The 16,037-nt window shown below is 45.4% G+C and overlaps 2 protein-coding genes across 2 annotated transcripts; one reads left to right on the plus strand and one right to left on the minus strand.

Annotated features, from left to right (window-relative positions):
• smarcc1b (SWI/SNF related BAF chromatin remodeling complex subunit C1b) lies at positions 1-10,139 on the minus strand. Its single transcript, XM_071517377.1, has 28 exons — positions 9,932-10,139; positions 9,446-9,565; positions 9,220-9,305; positions 9,010-9,091; positions 8,799-8,891; positions 8,480-8,549; positions 8,315-8,384; positions 8,120-8,195; positions 7,546-7,671; positions 7,010-7,092; positions 6,792-6,898; positions 6,569-6,628; positions 6,204-6,232; positions 5,939-6,054; positions 5,443-5,514; positions 5,241-5,354; positions 4,628-4,781; positions 4,394-4,504; positions 4,052-4,111; positions 3,342-3,600; positions 3,138-3,209; positions 2,961-3,007; positions 2,735-2,843; positions 2,338-2,480; positions 1,454-1,588; positions 861-990; positions 555-641; positions 1-391 (listed from the first exon to the last, which is right to left on the minus strand). The coding sequence occupies exons 1-28, from the start codon at positions 10,106-10,108 to the stop codon at positions 315-317; spliced, it is 2,865 nt and encodes a 954-aa protein (XP_071373478.1). The 5' UTR covers positions 10,109-10,139; the 3' UTR covers positions 1-314.
• A 293-nt stretch (positions 10,140-10,432) lies between these two features.
• On the plus strand, positions 10,433-14,654 carry aste1b (asteroid homolog 1b). Its single transcript, XM_071517378.1, has 7 exons — positions 10,433-10,456; positions 10,925-11,175; positions 11,369-11,635; positions 11,886-12,937; positions 13,147-13,378; positions 13,925-14,117; positions 14,320-14,654. Exons 2-7 carry the CDS (start codon positions 10,938-10,940, stop codon positions 14,636-14,638), a joined length of 2,301 nt encoding a protein of 766 aa, XP_071373479.1. The 5' UTR covers positions 10,433-10,456; positions 10,925-10,937; the 3' UTR covers positions 14,639-14,654.
• The last annotated feature ends 1,383 nt before the right edge of the window (positions 14,655-16,037 follow it).

The raw sequence follows: 16,037 nt of genomic DNA on the forward strand, positions 1-16,037 counted from the left end.
ATAAAACAACTTTAATGAGCTGAGTTCAATCTTCAGTCTTCTCAACTCCAAAGTCGGAACACAAATATTTCACAGATATCAGACAGGCTGAGCTATTGACCAAAAACAGACCAATTGTGTTTATGTGACCGATTGTGTGGCTCTTTCAGTATGTGAACACGTGACAGGATGCTACTGAATGGTTACAGAGACTTCAAATTTTAAAATGGTTGCTTCTTTACATATCTGTGTGTGTTGCATTTTTGGATGTGTGTGTGTGTGTGTGTGTGTATTGTTCCAACAGGACTGGTGCGTGTGTCTTGTGTCTGGCCTGTTCAGCTGAGGCTGGGTGCTGGAGGACCGGGCTGGGCTGCTGCTGCTGCTGCTATCCCATCAGGCTGTGAGGACGGGTCTGAGACAGTGACAGAACAAAGTTAAAAGTGGATTATACCTAATTACGTACACCTCATCACAGTCACAGAATCAAGTTGAAAATGCCAGAAGAAGTTATTTCATATACAATGCTGTGATTGACCAGCATGTAAACCTATGAGGATAGTAGAGAGTCTACTCACACATGCCATTGGGGGCTCCAGGGGGGCGAGGGGCCATGGTCTGGGCATTTCCCCCACCAGGCATCATCCGGCTGGGCATGGACTGGCCTGAAGAAGTGAGCATGACCAATTAGTAATGATTAAACATGGAATGACCAAAGTCCAATGATAAAAAAGACACAAGGAATGAGCAGCTGTGTGCCAGTGGATGTGGTTCGCAGTGTCAATATGTGTCTGTCTTTTTGTTGAAAATAATTCCTAAAAGGGTTTGTCTGCATGAACATGGACCGTGTGTGTGTGTGTGTGTGTGTGTGTGTGTGTCCAGACCTGAGTGGTGCATTGTGAATCCAGCCTGTCCCTGCTCCCTCTGCTGGCGAACCTTCATCTCTGCATGCTTCAGCTGCTCGGCGTGGAAGGTCTGCCTCTCTGACAGCAGCTGCTGCCGCTGCTGCTCCAACTGCGCATACGCACACACACGCACACACACGCACACACACGCACACACACGCACACACACGCACACACACAAAGAGAAAAGGCAAAAGACAATACTGAAATTGACTGGTTTCTAGGGATGATACTATTGCTTGTAGATATGCATCTACAAAGAAAAAATGAATCTGACTGGCATGGAAACAAAGCCACAGATGTAAAGAACATTGACATTTTACATTTTAAGAATTTAGCTGACGCTCCAGAGTGACTTACAATGAGTGAGCTCATGGCTCAAGAACAGGGATCGAGCCTTACTCTAATCACTACGCCATCCTCTTGTTATCAGTATTTTTCTTGCACACCTCACTGAATGAACATTGTGAAGAAATGACATGCCTCTGCAAACAGTCTAGAGGGGCAGATGAACTGTAAGATAAGTTTAATTGGTACTGGTCGGGGACGTAGCAGACGTTATCTTTACTCACTGCCTCTTTCTCGCGGTCCATGATGGTCTCCAGCTCCTCAAAGTGCCTCAGCTTGATCTCCAGCTTCTTCATCTGGGTCTCCACCAGCAGAGCCACCAGGGACTTGATCTTCCTCTCTTCTACTGCCGCCAGGTGCTGGGAGGACAGAAGGATGAAGATGGAGAAAGTGAGAGGAAATTATGAGGGTTGGAGGGAGGGATGGAGGGAAGGAGAGATGAAAGGAGAGAAGGAGGAAGTCAGGAGGGGTTAAAAGAGGGATCGGGGTAGTGAGGGGAAGGAGGGAGAGAGGGAGTTGGGTAAAGGAGGGATAGTGCGAGGAAAGAGGCAGGGTTAATGAGCGAGGGCGGTAAGTGGTCGTGAGAGTTCAGAGGCAAGAAAAAGGAAAGGAGGGAAGGTGAAGATAAGGAAGGAGAAAATAGACATTGGAGGAGGGAGAGAAAAAGCCAGGAGGCGAGAAGAGGTAGAGGAGGGAAAAACAAATTGGGTGTGATAGAGTGAGGCAGGGAGGGAGAGAGATCAAGAGAAACTAAATCAGGAGACTGGCGATGAAAGAAACCACTAAATTGATCATGAGCAATAGAGGGCTTTCTGGTGATGTATGTTACGAAAAAACCTACATTTGGAAACAGACCCACGTCATTGGACCACTTTTACTTATGCTTTTCAGATAATTATCCCAGTTTCTAACCTGGCAGATATATATTTAGCCATTATTTGAGCACAACCAATTCTCAAATGAATCTCCAGGATGGCACCTGTCTTGGGTGTCAAGAGATTTGTGACACAGCTGCAAAGCCTCTGTTGAAGCAATTTAAAATGACCCCCCTTTTTTCTCCCTGTAGTCGCTGTGATTGGTCCGTTCGAAGCGGGAGGGCGGGCTTTACCTTGGCTTTTGTGGCGGCTGAGGCCAGAGCAGCTGCTGCTGCCGTGGCAACGCTGCCCTCCACCAGCTCCAGCTCCATTCCTCTTCTCCCCTCATCCCCCTCTCCCTCCCTTTGCTCTGCGTTCTCCTCTTCATCACCCCCGCCTGTGTGAGAGAGAGAGAGGGAGAGAGAGAGAGAGAGAGAGAGAGAGAGAGAGAGAGAGAGAGAGAGAGAGAGAGAGAGAGCGAGAGAGAGAGCGAGAGAGCGAGAGAGAGAGAGAGAGAGAGAGAGAGAGAGAGAGAGAGAGAGAGACAGAGACAGAGACAGAGACAGACAGAGAGACAGAGAGAGTGAGAAAATAAATGGGATGCCAACAATCGGGATGATTACATTAATACTGAGACACACACACACACACCATCTCTCTCCTCTGCGAGTGCATTTTCAGGTTTCTCTCGTTTCACTCGTTCTCCCTCCGCCTTTCCACCGCTGGATTCCCCCTTGGGGCCATCCGCCCTGGCAAGGACCTGGAACAAATGCACACGCACACACGCACATACACTCCTGGGGTAAGAAACATTTTTCACCAACAGAATCAATATTAGGCCAATGAGACTCTCTTAATGCTCTAATCGGTATATCACCTGATGGGAGGTGGAGTTTGTCTCCGTTTTATCTACATCCATCGATTCTGCAGGAGAGGGGAAGAAAGAAAGAGGGATCCATTACAGAGGATAGAGAGATAGACTCAGTTCTGTGTGTGTGTGTGTGTGTGTGTGTGTGTGCGTATATGTGTGTCTGTATACATGTATTTGTCTCACCTGTCTTTTCAGGCTGGTTGGAGGCTTCAGAGACTTTCTCCACTGACTCCTCCTGCACTCTGGAAAACTCCTCTGAAGGGAAAGACAGACAGTCACTATAAACACACACACACACATCTAACATTTTCCCCATTACACACACTCAGAACCATATTCCCACCCATATTAACCTAGACTACACACATCCCTCCTCTGTCTTCTCACCCAGAGCAGCCTTAGCTGCGGCTGACGCCACCCGCGGGTCGACCACGGATGCCAGGAAGGCCACGGTGCTCATGACGGGGTTCTCTGATTGGCTGAAAGGCACAGGCTGGTAGGCCAGCGGGCCGAGGGAGGCGGAGGAGTCTTCCAGGTAGGGGTCTTCTATCGGCAGACGGAGGAAGTGGAGGATACACTCGTCCTGCGTCCGGGAGCCGACGTGCTCTGACACCTTGTTCCAGTCATCTCTGTAGACCTCTAACGCCTGAGGGAGAGAGAGAGGAAAGGGAGTGAGACAGGTGAGATTGAGGACAAGGTGCACTTTCTCTCCAATATTTACGTAAAATATTCAAATAATCAATAATAATCAAAAAATCCAAGTTCTTCTTATTAAGAAAGGAGGAGAAAATCATAAATTTTCACTGGGTTAGGCAGGGGCAATGGGACAATGACAGAAATGATCTAAACACATATATGACACTTTTTTAAATCACTAATCATGGTTGTAATCAGTTAATCAATTTTTTGTTATACCACAATTAATAGCTTAATCATCTCTTAATCATTTTTGAACTGCAATTAACTGAAAAAGAGAAAGACAGCACTTTGAGAACAGGAAGAAAATAAAAGGAGGTAGTAAAAAAACAGAACACGGTTTATGTCCTGTCATGTCAAAATGCACCACAGGAAGACGAAAAAGGAAGTGATGGCCTTACCTCTAATAACAAGAGTGTCTCTTGCTCAGTCCATTCCCTTCCTGCACTCGCTCCTTTACTCTGAGACAGACAACATGATATTTTAAAAAAAAAATAATAATAATTAAACGTAATTTATATAGCACTCATCTGAAAGCAGAGATTCCAGAAAGGAATAAAAACAAGGAATAGTAAAATATATAAATAGGATACAAACTGGGAAAAATATTCAAAGGATAAGTGGGTATGAATAAGCACAAGATTAAAACTGTCGATCACATAGATTACAAAAAAAGCAACAGTCATTAAAACCTAGGAATGATTTTCTGTAACGAAAAAAGTATCTTTGTGCTGTTGCCGCACCTTAGGGTGTTTCCTGGCGTAGATGTCGGTGCGCAGACCAAAGTTCTGACAGTCTGAAGGCTTTTCTCTGGTCTTTTCTGGGAAATACAACATATGCTGGGAGGCTGACACCTGAAACAGAGAGAGAGGGAGACAGAGGGAGATTATCCAGACTGTGTCTTGAAGCTTTGAATCCTGTGTGTTTCACATAAATTTGCCCCTGACAACAGCTGAGCTGTTGTGTGTGTGTGTTACCTGCAAGGGTTTGTGTTGTAGAGGGGCCAGTCCCGACGGTGTGTCAGCCAGTACGTTGAAGTGAGGGGTGGGTGGGGGCCCCATTGGGAGGGGTCTGCTCTCTGCATCCACCTGGTAGTTCACCAAACCCCACTGCTCCAACAGCGCATGGACCCTGCACACAAAAATCATTTTCTTTTACATTCATTTAACTGTAGTGCCACCCCACAGCTGGAAAATTGGCCCCACAGATACAAAAATTTAAAAACAATGACAATACATCATCTAGCCTTACTGCTCAGCCTGTCCAAAAAAAAAACAAAACAATTACAGCAAAATTGTCCATATATCATGCTGTAAATACAAAGCTGGTCTTGAACTGCAGCACCTGCTGAAACTGATGTGAAGCCCCCACATCTAAAAAATCTACAGGAAACACTGGACATACTATACATGCATAGTTGATAAAAAACAAATTGTCTACATGCCAAAATACACTTCTCAAACCCATTAACTATTGTACATTCTGTATGCCCTTCTCTCACATGAACAGTTGTTTAATTCATAAACACATTTGAGGCAATGAAGTAGATGCTGTATGGTCATAAACACACAAACACACACACAGTCGTACCTCATGACAGCGCAGACGTCTCCAGTGAGGTTGCGTCTGCAGGAGGTTGAGCTGAGATACTCCTGGGGGTTGAGCCGGTATGTGTCGATGATGAAGTTACGGTATGCCAGGTAGCTGCAGTGCACAGTGGAGATTATACTGTCAGCAATGAAGTCTACATCATTTGATGAGTTACTGTTGTCTGAATGTCAGCAGTACTCACATCTCCGGTGATTTGGACTTGTTCTTTCCATTGAAGAATTCAGGCAGTGCACGTTTCTCTATCTGGTGAATGCTGAAAAACAGACATAAAGGTTTTCACTCAAGAAAAATAGACAGACAACAGGAAAGACTTTTACAACAGAAAAGCTTTTACACCAACAATATATTATGGTGCTAAAAGATTATGGGAAATGATAAGAAATGAAAACAGAATAACTATAAAATAAACTAAATGTTGGTTGAAACTAAAGGAGTCTGTTTAGCTGTGCGTGTGCTTGTGTAACAAATGTCCCAGAGAAAATTTAGGAAAATAATCCAAATGACCAGCGTCCACTTTGAAAATGAACTATTTTAGGGCTTAGAATTACATTTAGTATATGTTACGTTAAGGTTAGGGTAAAGTTAGGCATGTATTAGTGAAGGCTAAGGTTAGAGTACTAGATGAATGTAGTCACTGAAGGTCCTCTAAGTATGGTAACACAAGTGTGTGTGTTTACCTGTTGTAGTTGAACCAAGACGCGTAGCTTGGTATTATGATGTGATGAGTCTGTTCTGTGATGTTGTCCTCTGCCTCTGATAGACGAGAAATTTCCCCCCTGCCCTCCTCATCCTCCTACACACACACACACACACACAAACAGAAATTCAGAAACACATCTGCGTGATGAAACACACTTACACACTAATTGTACATATTTTGCATGGCAATTTCCCCCCAAAATTAGAAACATTTTGATCGGAGGAATATGAAGTCATATTTACCCTTCCTGGGAAATCATCTTCCTGTTCGTCTGATAAAGAAACAGTGAAAGGAGGATGAAAAATCAAAGACACACACACACAAACAATAGAGCTACTGGACTGAAATATTTTAACAGGCAGCATACTTGTAATTGTACACTCAATCCAAATAACTGACGGGGTGAATGTTACCATCACCCCGTCACCATTATCTTCTGCTTATGAATGCAATTTGCACTCTTTTTCAGTAGAGATTATGATAAGATTTAGAAACATCACTCATCTGAAAAACCTTTAGACGACAGAGTTTTTATTTGAAGGATTTGAATGTATTTACACATGTAGCGTTCCTCTGTAAACATCTAGCATGACAAATGCAAACTCACCCAGGTCAGCCATAGTCCCTCCTTTGACAGGAGTATTCTCACTGTCCTTCTTCAGGTTGACTACAGAGAGAGACAGGAAGGAAATTAGAAACAGGAGAAATACTAATTTATTAAACACTTTTATGTGACAATGTATTGGAACATAATCTAGGTAGGACCCAAAAAAACAAACCAACAAAACATTTTTAATGCATGAACACGGTGTCTCTGTGTATGCGTTTACCATTCTTAGGCAGGATAACCTCCTCCATGTTAGGGACAGGAGTTGGGTCCTCCATGTCTTTGGTCAGGTCCTCCTCTGGCTCCTCCTCCTGTTGGCCACGTCTCCTCCTGCGCACACACACACACACACACATTAAAATCAATGCTGAAACTGTGTATTGAAATGTCCAAAAGCGTAATAAAGGCATACCCAGTTAGGTTACAACGGTTATGTCTTACCCTTTCTTTCCTTTCTTCCTGCCTTCGGAGGAGGGAGGAGAGGGGGAGCGTCTTCTCTTCTTGGAAGGGGTCGACTTTGAGTCCTACAGCAGAGGGTGGAGATAAATGGAAAAAGAGAGAATTTATTTTGACGTACACAATAATAGAAAACAGTTTAAACATTTGACCAACAGAACACACATGCTGCCTTACCAGGGATTACCACTAGCTGGGATCAAGCTGCAAAACCACAATTCATCTAAACTGGAAAAACATTTTATCTTTATCATCATCATAGGTCAGATCATCAGAGAGGTCTTTCACAGAAGCATCAACAATCTGGACCCTGTGTTTTAATTTTAATTTTGAGTGGCCGTGCCAGGGATCACGCTTGCTTCTGTTTTCTAACCAGGAAATTCACTTAATTCGCTGTAAAACACACACATATTCCTTCTCTGGATAAAGTTAAAATATGTAACTATGTGTAGTAATAATAGAGGATGTCATTCTCCTCCATCAGCCCTCCAAACCTCACACGCATACAGCTTCATACAAACCTGGTCGTCTCGGAGGTGGATACGCTGGCGGAGAATGACAGGTATGTGTCTCTCGTCCACGTGGTAGTCTTCCTCGTTCATCCACTCGTTGAAAACATCTGTGTCCAGAACCCAGCCAACATGGACCTGGAACACACACACACACAAAATGTCTACTAAATAGGGAAGTTGTGTTGTGTAAGGTCATGTGGTGCAGCATAGCCAGCGCCCAAAATGAACACCATTACACTGGCCGGTAACTTTTTGAGACGATAACATTTGAATGCCTCTGTTATATACAGTGTTTGTTACACCTCTCTCTGAGCCAATCAAATCAAAGCAAAACAATGCCTCTGTATCAAACAAGCTCCTGATTGGCTGCCTTGGCAGGTGAGCCAAAAAATTCGGACACTGTGTGAAGCACATATGTAGTGTCATGTAGTACAGTGTGATATAGTGTAGAATAGTGTTGTATACTGTAGTGTCATATAGTACAGTGTAGTATAATGTAGAGTGGTGCAGTATAGTGTGGTACAGTATTGTGCGTGTGTGTGTGTGTGTGTGTGTGTGTGTGTGTGTGTGCGCGCGCACTCACCCTCCAGGGTCTCTCTGGATGTGGCTCCTCTTCAACCTCTCCCTCGACATCACTTGAGGACAGCCAGCTGTCATAACTGTTGGAAAGAGACAAGAGACATGAACGGAAGGTTTTGTGTGTGTGTGTGTGTGTGTGTGTGTGTGTGTGTGTGTGTGTGTGTGTGTGTGTGTGTACGCGCGTGTACACATGCACTACCTGTCAGGGTGCATGCCCCAGTGTACCAGGACATGCTTGTCTTTCCGCATGACAGGACGCATCCATTCATCTGGAAACAGATATATGAAAAGAAAAATGAATCAAGTAAGATTCCAGACATATTATAGAGTTAAAACACACACATACACACACAGTCCAACTGACCTTCATCTGTGGAGGCTGGTGAAGGGTAGATGTGGTGACTGGCGAGCATTCGGTCCTCAGTGACTGAACCCTGTGGAAGAACATGCAACTATGTGAGATTGAACTACGTTTTCAGAGCTATTGGGCTTCACATCCACACTTATTCTTATTGATTCAATCTTCCTCAGTCTACTTATAGTCTCCAATTGTAAGAAAGGTAAAGCAATGGTTAGAGATTTAAAATTGCATGATCCAAAGCAGAAAAACCTCCTCTCGTTCATCCATCTATCTATCTTACCCTCCATCTACCCATCCCTCCCTCTCCTCTGCGGCGGTTTACCTGGTGCTTGGTGACAATGCTGGTCAGTCTGCTGGCCAGCTCCTGCTCCAGTGCAGGGTCTAGGTATACCACAGGCGGTGACATACAGTTGTTCTGTACACACGCACACAAAAAACACACACATGTTAATCAACGGAGTGTACTTGGTGGGCTGGTGTCTGTGTGTGTGTCTGTTGCCCTTATCAACAGTGTATGTGTTTGCCTCTGTCACCTGGATCAGCGCCCTCTCTATTGTACCAAACATCTCAACATTGCGCTCGGTCCTCGATGGATTCTGCAGGTCAAACCTACGCCTGTGAGCGGGAGGAAGGGGAGAGAGAGAGGCGTCAACAACAAGGTGAACAGGAATCAAAGGAGATGCAGTGCAGGTGTAGGAGGGATACCACTGTGGAAAGGTGAAGGCAGTCGGCCTGATACTCACCAGCCCTGCTCGGCCTTGAACTTGTAGGCAGAGCCAAGAATGTGGCAGAGTCCGCCGCCTGGTTGCAGGTCCAGGAAGCACTGAGCCTGAGGAGAAATGATGAAATCAACAGACATCATAAGGCAGAGACAGACTAACAATCACAGGACCAAGTAATCCTAAACACAGAAAAAGCAGGAGTTAGTGTGAAAGAGACAAAGAAAACCACAATGAGAGACAGGCTCACAGGCAGTTTGGTGAGAGCAGGGCTGGTAGCTTGTCTGCCGAAGGCGTCCTCTTGAAACTGGAGAAGCTGCAGGGTCATCGTAGCCAGAGCCTGACAGGATGGGGCATCCACCAGCACATACTAAACACACACAGAGGCACAGACAGAGACAAATACACACACAGTTTGAGAGGGATATGAGAAGGAAAAATTTTCATCATCTGCCACATTTTAACAGTAACGTTAATCCCACTAAAGGCTGTTAAATCTTTCTTTTAGTCTAGTTAGCCTATTCTGGTATAACATCAGCGCTACCTCTGATTTATTTCCCCCCTTAAGTACCTAAAACACTGTGATTTAATTTCAGTTACATACACCCTGCTACCTAATATGAGAGGTAATGTTATCCAGCATCATTTCAACGTCTAAGCCAGTGTTTGTTTACAGTCTGAGCCATAGGGTTTGCTAGCAGGGGGCGGCTAGCTAGTTAGCTTTCTTGCTAGCTACCTTTTTGTAGTGCTTCCCGATCCACTGTCGCACCATCTCCAACTGGGCTAAAGTATCGTGACTCTCCCAGAACCTGGCGGACGGACTGCTGTCTTTTTTCCGGTGTGCAGCCGTCCCGGTACCGGCCTGACTTGTCCCGGGAATCCCGAGGTTTGCTCCTCCAGACATTGTAGCCATAATAAGCCGAGGTTATTCTCAAATGGGAGGACAAAACTGGCTAGCGCGCTCGCTAGCTTGTGCTTTTTCGTCTTTCTCTCGCGAGATGCAACGCGATGGTGATATTCCGAAATAAGGGTTTTGTGTTGTGTAATGTTTATTTGTCTTTATATTTTTAATTGATTTTCAGTTTCCTTATGTGATTTTTGTGATCCAGAGATATTTGTATGAAATATGTAAAGCATATTTTTTATGCACACCAGTATATACAATTTTAGTACAGGCCAGGACTTTTACTTTGAATTTGATTTTAGCGAGGAAGTAGCTATCCAAAACGCATGTAAACATAGGCGAAGTAAAGTGACAGTGGTGGGTAGCAAATACACCTTTTTAATTCTCTAACTTACGTCTCTTGCAATGCGTTGTTTGCTTTTGCATGTACGTGAAAATGTCTCTTTATTTAGAACGCATTTAGTGTTTGATATTGTTCACATTTTGTTGCAACAATTTCCTTGTGTCACAGTTTTCCAGTCACAGCCTCTATCAGGAAAAACATTTTCCAGGCCAGCTGACCATCTATTTAGCAGCAGTTGGGGGTTTGTCATGAGTGGCATTTGTTTTCCATTGCATTCTATAATTGGATATTTGCTAGCCTCTAACCAAAGCCAAACTCATCATAGAATCACCAGAACAACGGGGAACTACAAACTACACCGGGAATTGTTTGCTCTTAAAGTGGAGGCAAGGCGCTTTGCAAAGTGAACGTGCACTGGAGATAAAAACCCACCAGCACCACCGTGAGAAACTAACTCATCTTCCCGCTCCGTCTCATCCCAGGCCCTGAGATCTTATGGGTGTCCAGGGTCTAACTACCTATGTGGAGGGGAACAGACACTTCCTCCAGGATGTGAAGTTCAGGGACAGCCGCTTGGTTATCGACGGCTGCAGTCTGTATTTCCGCCTCTACTTTAACTATGGTTTGGACCAGCAACATGGAGGAGACTATGATGCTTTCTCCTGCCTGCTCTCCCAGTTCCTCTCTGCATTGGCAGCCTGCAACATCCAGCCCTATGTGGTATTGGATGGAGGTAGGGATGCAGATCCACCTTATGCTTTCTTTTGAGTTCTTAGTTATACAGAGAGAGACAGGACAAATCAAAATATTCCAGGTCTAAATTTGTCCTAGGTTATAATCTGAGCCGTTGATTGGAGATTATCTATTTATTCCTTTGGTTGTAATGCCCATAAACATCCTATTTCTGTATTGTTTGTGGTTGTAAGGGATGGACCCCAGTGACAAGAAGTTCTCCACTCTGCGGCAGCGTCTGCAGTCCAAGATTAAGGAAGCGGAGGGTCTCTCTCGCAGCCGCCACGGCTCAGTTCTCCCCATCCTCACACGGGACGTCTTCACTCAGGTCCTCACCCAGAGAGGAGTTCCACTGGTTCAGTGTCCAGCTGAAGCCGATTGGGAGATTGCCTGTTTGGCTCACCAGTGGAACTGCCCAGTTCTGACCAATGACAGCGACTTTTATATCTTTGACCTGCCAGGTGGGTGGCTAGTCACTTCCTGAAGTCAAACCAGGAAGAGCCGGGTTTAGACATCAACATTTGCCCTTAGTGATGAATAAAGCATAAAGTCCAACCATCTGTCCATCATTCCCTCTGTACTGATTGGAATTATCTGATACCATTTAACTTTAACATTTAAAATGATCAGAACAGTTGTTTGTATTTTTTTTAAATATCTCCCTCCTTGTTCTATTTATAAATGCTGGTGTCTTTTGTATTCTCATCCTAGGTGGTTACCTGCCGCTCCGTTTCTTCCAGTGGACCAACCTTAATGGTAAAGCCTCTCAATCCTACATCTCGGCTCGGCGCTACATCACTAATGGGCTGTGCCGGTGGTTCGGGGGTATGAACCGGGAGTTGCTCCCGTTGTGTGCCGTGCTGACCGGTAACGACTACGGCACGCCCAAAGGTGCTGACACACTGCTTGCTCTGTTAGATGTGAGCAGGCTGGGAGGAGGTGGCGGCAGGGGAAAGGGTAAGGCGCCTCCTTCCCGCATCGAGGGCCTCCTCCTCTGGCTCTCCTCTTTCTCGGGCCCAGGGGAGGCGCTGGAGGAAGTAAGCCGGCTGATGGGGGAGGTAGACAGAGATGGAGGTGGCAGGGGAAAAAGAGGAGAGAAGGGTAAACTCAGTTCGCAGCTGTGGGCAGCTATGGAAGAGTACCACATCGCCCCTCAAAGCTCTCTGGCTCGCTGGTTCTCTGGAGGCCGGGCAGCTCCAGGGGGGCAGATGTTTGGGGCTGCCCAGTTGCCGGAGTGCCTGTCCCGGGCTGCGGGGCAGGGGCTGTTGCCCCCCCTGGTGCTGGATGCCCTGGTGATGCGCAGGGTCCTGCTCATCCCACAGGTGGAGAACAGCAAGCTGGCCAGCAGCCACTGTAGTGCCACAGCCATACGCCAGGCCATATATGGGATATTACTGCAGAGAGGCGGGTTGGGCCAAGACAACCAGGCTCAAGGGAGGGGCGGAAGTGTCCAGCTAGTGAAGGGACCAGGAACACAGGATGTGAGGGTCCAAGAAAACATTGGCCAGGGTAAGAGAGGTGGGAGAGGGCGGGGGGGGAGGGGGCGTGGGGGGGGCCAGGTTGGGGTAGGAAGGGGTCATGACCAAAGTTTACCCATGCACCAGGGTGTCAATATAGGGGCCAGTGCAGCAGCAGTGCAGACTCAGAGCTCTAGCGCTCCTGTGTGTGTGGAGGAGTATGACCGGCTGGATCTGAACCTGAAGAAAAATCAGGTGGAGGCACATCCACTCAGAATCCCCCTACGCCTGGACACGCTAGGCCAGGTAACCATGGCAACAGAGTAATCACCATGAGAAATGTCAATTAGTGACCTTCTAATTCGCTCAACAGCTGTGCATTCAATATTTTCTGGTGTTTTGCAATATTAGTTTCTATATGTTTAGGATTTTATGTTTTTAAATGAAACTGAATGGAATTGATGAAGCAATTTGATCACATTTCCCAATGTCATCCCCTCTTAACTTCATCCAAGGCTCCTGTGGCAGTGCGACTTGACGTCCTGCTGGAAGTCTTAGGGGTGAAGGAGACTGTCTTGGCTCCCATTCCTCTCCACCTGAGGCTGGCTGCAGGGGTGACAGGCTTCTGGCTGCGAGAGGCCAGACCTCCGCCCTCATTGCCCCAGCTCCAGGCTCTGCTGCTGGGCATGGTCTATGGAGAGCTGTCCTGGAACAACCAGCCTGGAGCTACCCACCAACAGCAGCCTGGTTAGTTGTGTTGCGTTTTTTACTGAGGCACATTTTGTGGCTGGCTGTGGTCACAACAAACACAAACACTCACATCCCCTTTAAAGAAAATGAAGCCTTTCTCCAAATTGTTTGAATCTCCTTTTAATGCATGCCTTTAAAGGCATTTGGACAACAAATTAGACTGCCATGTTTCATATTTTGACGGTTGCTTGCCCTTCTGATCAGGGGTTCAGTTTACCAGTGTCTTACTGTATTTCACATTGACCAATCATTCTCCTCACTCTCTCCTATACCTGCATACATTTCTCATGTAAATATCCCAATCTTAATCCTAACAAACTAGCTATTACTATGCCCATAGTATATGGGTGTGATTTGTTGCCAGGGTTTGATCCAGTGTGTGTGTGTGTGTGTGTGTGTGTGTATACCTTCGTGCTTTTGTGCATACAGCAGTCTAGTTTGAGTGTCTACCTACCTGTGTATCACTGTGTTACTGGTTAACAAGACAAGTCATGATCCATTCCAAATGATACAAAACCTAATTGCTTTTGTGTACCATCCCAGTCCCGCAGCCAAACTGGGCCGCAGAGCGCAATGTGTGGACGGGGCTGGACCGACAGCGCGTGAGGCCGGGGGAGAGGCGGGGCCTGGACGTGGGAGTGGCTCACAGTTTCAGCCAATGGCAGGCCTGCCTCTGGAGTGCACTGGCTCTCAATCAGCTATTGCTGCTGCCCCTGCCTGAACCCCACATGTCATGGTAAGACACAGGGGGAGATAAAATCCATATTTATACATAAACACACACACCGTTTGCATTTTCCACCTATTTATTAACCAGGTAAGACAACTGAGAGCACATTCTCATTTACAACCTCTCTCTCTCTCTCTCTTTCTCTCTCTCTCTCTCTTTCTCTCTCTCCCTCTCCCTCTCCCTCTCTCTCTCTGTGTTTGTCTCTCAGGTTGTTCAGTGGCTCCTTGGTACACGGCCTGCTCAAGTCTTTGATGGGGGGCCGACCCGCTGAATCCTTCCTAGCTGGGGGTTCCCTCGCTGGACAGCTCTACTGCTCTCTGCTGGATGCTGTGAGGAACTGCAACTCCAAAGCCCACCCCTCCTCTTCAGCAGTGTCAGGGAGGCGGCAGAGAGGGAGCCGCAGGGGGAGGAGAGGGAGAGGGAGAGGGAGAGGGGGAGGTGGGAGAGGAGGGGAGAGAGGGACTGAGGAGATAAACAACAGGTTTGCTCTCCTGATGAGCGAGGAAGAGTTTGATGATGATGACTGATGAGGAGGCAGGAGAAGGAATAGGTACAGCACTTGCCTAGGGGCCATATGGTGTTTTTAGAGGCAGGACATTCCAGTGGCTAATCAGACTACGCTCAGGGAATGCCACAAGAAGACGCTTGATCAGTGAAGAACAACACCTCTTATTCTCTACCACTCTGCTTCTGCCCTTATAAAAGTATTGCACTAATTTAGTTTGTTTTGTATTGAGGTTTAATGTCTTAAATTTTCCAGTTACTGTTCAAATCATATTGTCATTGTCAAGATTTATGTATCATAATGTCAAATTATGTTTCCAAAAGCACATTCTTGCCTTATTTTAGCAGGTCTATGAGAGCCTCAATGCTTTTATCAGAGTAGTATCATTGTAATTGTTTTAACATAACAGTTTGAATTGAGCCGTGTCAATAGAAGGTATAGTATATACAGTGACTGAAAGTAGAGATGCCGAATTTCTTTACCCAAAGTTCACTATTTCATTATTTTACCATATCCATGATGACCAGAAAGTTGTATGGTAGCTAGTATCATCTTAATGACCACCTTATGAAATCTTATTGCTGCTTATGTCATTTTGGCTCTCTGCCTTAATTCCTATGCACTTGGTGCTCTTGAATTGTTTACTCATCATTTTGTATGAAAAATAGAAATCAGTTTCATAGATACATTTTTTAATGATCATATCTGGATAATTTGTCCCAGTAACCACATATCACAGAGAATAAAATTCATTGTCAACAAAGTCAATAGTTTTTTCAAGTTATTATAGCGTGTGCATATAGTAGTGCTTGGATTACATGTACAACACAACCAAGAATCAGCTATTCACAAACTGCAGTACATCTACAACCATATTTAAATACATTTGGTAAAACATAAAGACATGATTTATTCATCCAGCATCGTTTCACGTAAGTAAAAAAAAAAAAAACATTTCACAAAGTTAAAAAAAATCCCATTTATAATACAAAGCACTCAAATACAAAAGACTGACAAGCTGAGATTCTCACATTGTATTTGTTAGTGTTACTGTCAGTGTTACATGTTTTCTACACCAGGCTGGGGATTCAAACCAGCAACCTCTTCTCGCCAAGTCTCCTTGTCCCCTTAGAAATCCAATTGTGGACAGTCTCACACTGGCACTTAAAGCTGAGGAACTACAATTCTGACAGTGATAAAATTTGAGTGAAAATTTGACCTTTGCGGATCGTTATGAATGCCAGAATCATTGGCAGTTTTCCGCCTTAATGTGCGAGCATGAACACTCACACTGACTCGTGCCGCGATTGATTATTTGTGAACCCTTGTCAGGCCTTGCCTCGTCTAAATCGGCTCCATAGTCTAAGGGCGGCCTACTGTAGTGGTAGTACTACTGACACCTTCTTACACGTACACTCAAT

The sequence above is a fragment of the Centroberyx affinis genome, unplaced genomic scaffold (genome assembly GCF_046629955.1).
Source record: "Centroberyx affinis isolate AG114_WGS23_722 - 3 ecotype Tasmania unplaced genomic scaffold, CSIRO-AGI_Caff_v1 ptg000487l_1, whole genome shotgun sequence".
NCBI classification, from domain to species: Eukaryota; Metazoa; Chordata; class Actinopteri; order Beryciformes; family Berycidae; genus Centroberyx; species Centroberyx affinis.

Bases quoted from the DNA above. Each gene is read 5' to 3' on its own strand.
- smarcc1b (XM_071517377.1), bottom strand. From the start codon at position 10,108: ATGGCTACAATGTCTGGAGGAGCAAACCTCGGGATTCCCGGGACAAGT. The intron at 6,055-6,203 runs GTAAATATGACT...GTGTGTGTGTAG, and splicing joins AAGATGATTTCCCAGGAAGG to GAGGATGAGGAGGGCAGGGG. The intron at 4,505-4,627 runs GTAACACACACA...TCTCTGTTTCAG, and splicing joins TACAACACAAACCCTTGCAG to GTGTCAGCCTCCCAGCATAT.
- aste1b (XM_071517378.1), top strand. From the start codon at position 10,938: ATGGGTGTCCAGGGTCTAACTACCTATGTGGAGGGGAACAGACACTTC. The intron at 12,938-13,146 runs GTAACCATGGCA...ACTTCATCCAAG, and splicing joins GCCTGGACACGCTAGGCCAG to GCTCCTGTGGCAGTGCGACT. The intron at 13,379-13,924 runs GTTAGTTGTGTT...GTACCATCCCAG, and splicing joins TACCCACCAACAGCAGCCTG to TCCCGCAGCCAAACTGGGCC.